Source organism: Sitodiplosis mosellana, unplaced genomic scaffold, assembly GCF_009176505.1.
Source record: "Sitodiplosis mosellana isolate CC-2019 unplaced genomic scaffold, AAFC_SMos_1.0 Smas_scaffold_6026, whole genome shotgun sequence".
NCBI lineage: Eukaryota > Metazoa > Arthropoda > Insecta > Diptera > Cecidomyiidae > Sitodiplosis > Sitodiplosis mosellana.
The window spans coordinates 8834-14253 of NW_022601267.1; the positions used below are offsets into that span (position 1 = coordinate 8834).

The window sequence follows — 5420 nt, forward strand, 5'->3', positions numbered from 1 at the left end:
GGAGTCGTTTTCCTGCAAACAAAGCATTCAGCCAGTTTTTGGCGGTGTAAATAAAATAAAAATAAAATAAAAATAAAATAAAAATAAAATAAAATAAAAATAAAATAAAAATAAAATAAAAATAAAATAAAAATAAAATAAAAATAAAATACGTAGTTGAAACTAAAAATAATGTGTTGTGCGATTTCACGTTGTGATTTTCACGAATACTGTTCTTAATATTTTCACAATATAAACACTGTTTACGCCATTTGACACATACAGACAGACATTGCAAACACCGCTGACAACTTTGTGGTGAATTCAGTGTCTGTGTTTTATTACTGAGTTATAAACCATGTATTTGCGTGTTTGGCGTTTTTCGCGGATTCCGCGTAATTGATAAGAGATAAGTGATATCTGTCTTTAGCAAAAATTTAGCGAACCTCAAATACAACAACTTCGCTGACGACTCCAAGTCGCTATCTCTAATCTTAGTGGAGTTTTGGATCAAAATTCACTACGGGCACATTTTTTCCACATTACCATTTAATAGATTTCAAATTTCTTAACAAATTCGAAAAGTTACAGACCAAACTAAACTTTATAGCATTTTTTGTATGAAAAATCGTGGAAGAATCATAGTTTGGTCTGTAACTTTTCGAATTTGTTAAGAAATTTGAAATCTATTAAATGGTAATGTGGAAAAAATGTATTTCAATTAAATACGACCATCGGTGGAGTGAATTTTGTCAAACAAATGATAAATTTTCCGATTTTTCGAAAAATTTTGTCATTTTTTGTATGGAAGGTCTTAATTATTTTTCCCGCAGTTTTTGGGCAATTTCATCAATAAATGATATCCATTACCGAAAATAATGAAATTGATAGTCTAGTCCATTTATAAAAACTTCAAATATTCTCATAAACATCATTTCATGAATATTTTTTTGTAAAATAACAGAATTAATGGGAAAAAACTGAAATTTCAATGCCGGTCCCAATTAAATTTCCATGACTGTATAAGGCAGAAGGGCGACATAAGCGTACAGCACTGATGTACTGCTTACAGCGCCGAGTACTCCCGCAGTGGTGGGAAACTAAAACACACCAATCACCAATATTGATATTCACGATCATCAAATTGTTCATACTAAATTTTATCCACTTTAGGCACTCATAACCACTCATAACAATAAAATTCTTGATTATTAGAATCACATATCAAGTTGCTAACTCAAAATCAAATCGGGAAAATTAAAAGTAAATTCGGCAATTCGACGAATTACCGAACTATCAACAATGTTTGAAAAATGTTGGTAAAATGGCATTGGTAATTTTGAATTCACTGGAAAAACCGTATGTACCTATTGTTTGTCAATTAAACAACAAATGAGCGAGCGAGAGAAGGAACCACAAATATCACCAAAAACTCAATTCGAAAAAAAAACTTTCACTTGTGTGCATATTAAACGTCAAAATGTATACATTTTTTGCTGTTGATTTTTTTTTATCTCACTCCATGCCATGGTCGAAATTCACTCACATCGGATTCCATTTTCACAGGAATTCAACACTGCCATTGATGCAATTCACATGATAAATTATCTGAATTTATCAAAATATCCGATCGAACAAATGCAGAAAGACCAATTTGGAGCAAACGAAAAATGTAAACAGAGACGAACTGTCATCACGAAATTCGGGCTACTCAACAAAATCCGTCGCACAGAAAGCAGTTGTGCAGCCGTGCTGTTTGCACATCGGACTTTTTCGCATACACATCGTCGTTCATCGTGTTTCAGTACTCGGCGCTGCGAAGCAATTTTTTTGACGTCGCCCCACTGATATAAGGCGATGTCTTAGTAAATATTTTATAAAATTGAATTTATGTGCCAATTAATAGAAATTTTGTTTACCGCATTGTACCTTTTATATTTTTATACCCCTGTAGATCAAAGCATAGCAAAAATTCCTTTCAGTTTAGTGATCTATTTAATGATTGTTTCGTCTCTTTTCTTTGTAGCTCTACGAAGCTCGTATCAAATACATAAAGACGAATTTGCGGGAATTCATGACGCAGACATGCCAATTAGATACAGTGCCTGCAGAGGAATGTAAGAATGCTCGCACGTGTTATATCATGGATAGTGAAATATACTCATTTGATCTAGACAACAATGATGACTCGTAACGCTAATAATCTATTAGATAAAACATAAAATAAAAAAAATCTTCTGACTCCAATTCAACCGAAAATATTATCAAGTTAGACTTAACAAAGTTAGCATTGAATATCGTCAAAGGACAACAAAAACAATTGCCAATCGAAAGTTATTTCAAAATGTGGAACGATACGGAAATAGTAACGGAAGTAGGTATAGCAACTGCCATAACGTTGGCAATTAATAAATCTGAGCAAGATATATGTTCAACGCCCATAAAAATTCGATATCCTAGCTCGGTGATTGGAATCGATTTGGCTGTGCCACAATGGCAAGCAATTTTATTCACAATCATACTCTCATTCATCATCATTTTAACAATAATCGGAAATGTTTTGGTCATATTGAGCGTATTTACATACAAACCACTGCGAATAGTACAGAACTTCTTCATTATTTCACTCGCAGTTGCCGATTTGACCGTAGCTATTCTCGTACTGCCATTTAACGTGGCAAATATGATGATCGGCAGATGGATATTCGGTATTCATTTGTGTAAGATGTGGTTGACCTGCGATGTACTCTGTTGTACATCTTCCATTCTGAATTTGTGTGCAATAGCTTTAGACAGATATTGGGCCATTACTGATCCCATAAACTATGCTCAAAAGCGAACTGTTGAACGTGTTTTAATGTTGATTGGAGGTGTATGGATTTTATCTCTCGTAATCTCGTCTCCTCCATTAATTGGGTGGAATGACTGGCCAGACGTATTTGATAGTCAAAAGCACCCATGTACACTGAACTCGAATCCGGGATATCGGGTGTATTCAGCATTGGGTTCATTTTTCATACCATTAATAATTATGACTATTGTTTACATCGAAATTTATATCGCAACAAGACGTCGTTTACGGGAACGTGCTCGTGCTTCTCGCATAAATGCAATGAATTTAACAGCAGCTGTTGCAAGTGGCAAAGAACCAATACCTACAACGCAGCAAGATCAAGAATCAATTAGTAGTGAAACGAATCACAACGAACATCCAAAAGTAACAACTCATAAATCTAAGCACATGGAAAAACGGCGGAAAAAAGAAAAACGTAACAAAGCCAAAGACTCCATCAAGCACGAGCAAAAGCACACGGACCATTTGCTGAAGCCGATGATGATAAACGACGATTCAGCAACCGATTTAAATGACCATTCAACAGAGAGCATGAAAATAAATGAAAACGACGATGTGGATCAAAGTTGTTCACTCTACAAAGGCCACCATCATATGAATCGTACGGAAACAATGACTAAAAAAGCAAATACCGTGTATCAGTTCATTGAAGAAAAGCAGAAAATTTCGTTGTCAAAGGAAAGAAGAGCCGCCCGAACATTGGGTATAATAATGGGGGTTTTCATTTTATGTTGGGTGCCATTTTTTATTCTATATATTATCAAACCCTTTTGTCGAAAATGCTGCCCTTCGGATGAACTTATCGATTTTTTGACATGGCTAGGCTATATAAATTCGGCACTTAATCCGATTATTTACACGATTTTTAACCTAGACTACCGACGCGCATTTAAAAAATTACTGGGAATTAAATTTTAAAGTAACCCTGATATTATATGGATTGGTAAACGCATAAGTGGTTCAAAAAATATTTTTTTCAAAAATTTGATTATAGTTATTTCTATTAAAATTAAATAATAATTTGAACTATATTATATAAGCTATCGAAATTATTTTACTAGACTACGAGGAAATATAATTGTCGATTAATACAAGTCATACTGAAATTCAGTACTAGTAAAAGATTTTGAATACTGAATCTGACCGGTCTATCATGATTTGATTCTAGCTATGAAAAATTCTATTTGAAATTTCCAAACGAGATCTTGCCGTGGCTCTCCGGATTTTGGCCGCGCGACTACTAAATCTGAATTTTGGTAGCCATAGCACAGTAAGCACTTACAACACAGCACTTACAACAGTTTTTTGGTGATGGCTGCACGGTTTGGGGTTTTGAATGCACGATTTTTACACTCTTATGTTTTAGGCATTTCAAAATCAAGTTTAAACTTTGCGAAAACGGCCAAAAAATTAAAGCCAATAGTCAAAACATAAAATTTGGTCGAAAACAAGAAAAACTAACCTTATGAGTACACTCGATATGCGTTATGGGGCTTTGAAATCGTGATTTTCCCGAATTTGGTTGAATCCTAAAAATTGAACTTTCAAATGCGTGATTTAAGAATTTTTCAGGCCAAACCATAAACAAATAAAGTAAAGTTGTGAAAAATGGCCAAAAAATTCTAAATTAGCAAAAAACCTAATCACTTGGTACGGTTTTTGAGTCCAAATATGCAAAAATATCATTTTTCGTATATTCTCAATATTTAAATTTCAAATGCGTGATTTAAGAATATTTCACGTTAAACCGTGGGTCAAATAAGGCAAAAGTTTTGGAGAATGGTCCAAAAAGTCTAAAACAGTAATAAAAAGCAAGCACTTTTGACCATTTTTGGGTTCAAATAGGCAAGAATATCAGTTTACGGACACCCTCTATATTTAAATTTCACATTATGGTGAATTGTTTTGGGAAATCTCGTTTTTCGACAGTCTGCCCATCCAAAACTTCTAGCCGGCTTCAAACCAAGCACCAAAAGCCATGTCTGTGGCTTGTTTATGGGGATAGCAGGTCAGCACAAGATCAAGATAGGTAAACGAGTTTTTTTTACAGAGATTACTATGGGATATTTTTATTCATATGGGATAGAAATATCGCATAAAAATAACAGATATTTTTCACGCGATGCGTTCAACGTTCAACGTTCAACGCGTTCAATGTTCAGAGTCCAAAATTATCTAATATTTTTCGCGCGTTGTGTTAAGCGAAACGCATAAATACACAATAGCGATTCTGTGTAGTGAAATCGGCTTTGCATATCCTTAGTTCACTGTAAAATGTTCTGTATTAAAACATTTGAGTTGAGCTGTGTTTGAGGTTTATTTTATAGACCAAGAGCTGATCGTACAAACAACTTTTTTTTCTGTGTACGTCAGATTTTCATAAAATTATCATCTTCAGAACATATTCCATCACAATTGTTCTACTTGTTTCAATTTAATTGGGCGGATCGCTTGATTCGCGGTTTTGTTCGCGCTACACGGAAAAGTATACTTTTTTTTCCCCAATACGGCAGATTTTGGTATTAAAATATTCGCTATGATCTAATTAGCTTAGAAAATAAAAAATCTGCCCATTTAATTGGGCAAT

General features: G+C 34.1%; 1 protein-coding gene across 1 annotated transcript; it reads left to right on the forward strand.

Annotated features, from left to right (window-relative positions):
• The first annotated feature begins 1549 nt into the window (after nt 1–1549).
• LOC129573230 (octopamine receptor) lies at nt 1550–3751 on the forward strand. The gene is made up of 2 exons (XM_055453567.1): nt 1550–1844; nt 2006–3751. The coding sequence occupies exon 2, from the start codon at nt 2324–2326 to the stop codon at nt 3749–3751; it is 1428 nt and encodes a 475-aa protein (XP_055309542.1). The 5' UTR covers nt 1550–1844; nt 2006–2323.
• The last annotated feature ends 1669 nt before the right edge of the window (nt 3752–5420 follow it).

Coding starts and splice junctions, on each gene's coding strand:
- LOC129573230 (XM_055453567.1), top strand. CDS start 2,324: ATGTGGAACGATACGGAAATAGTAACGGAAGTAGGTATAGCAACTGCC.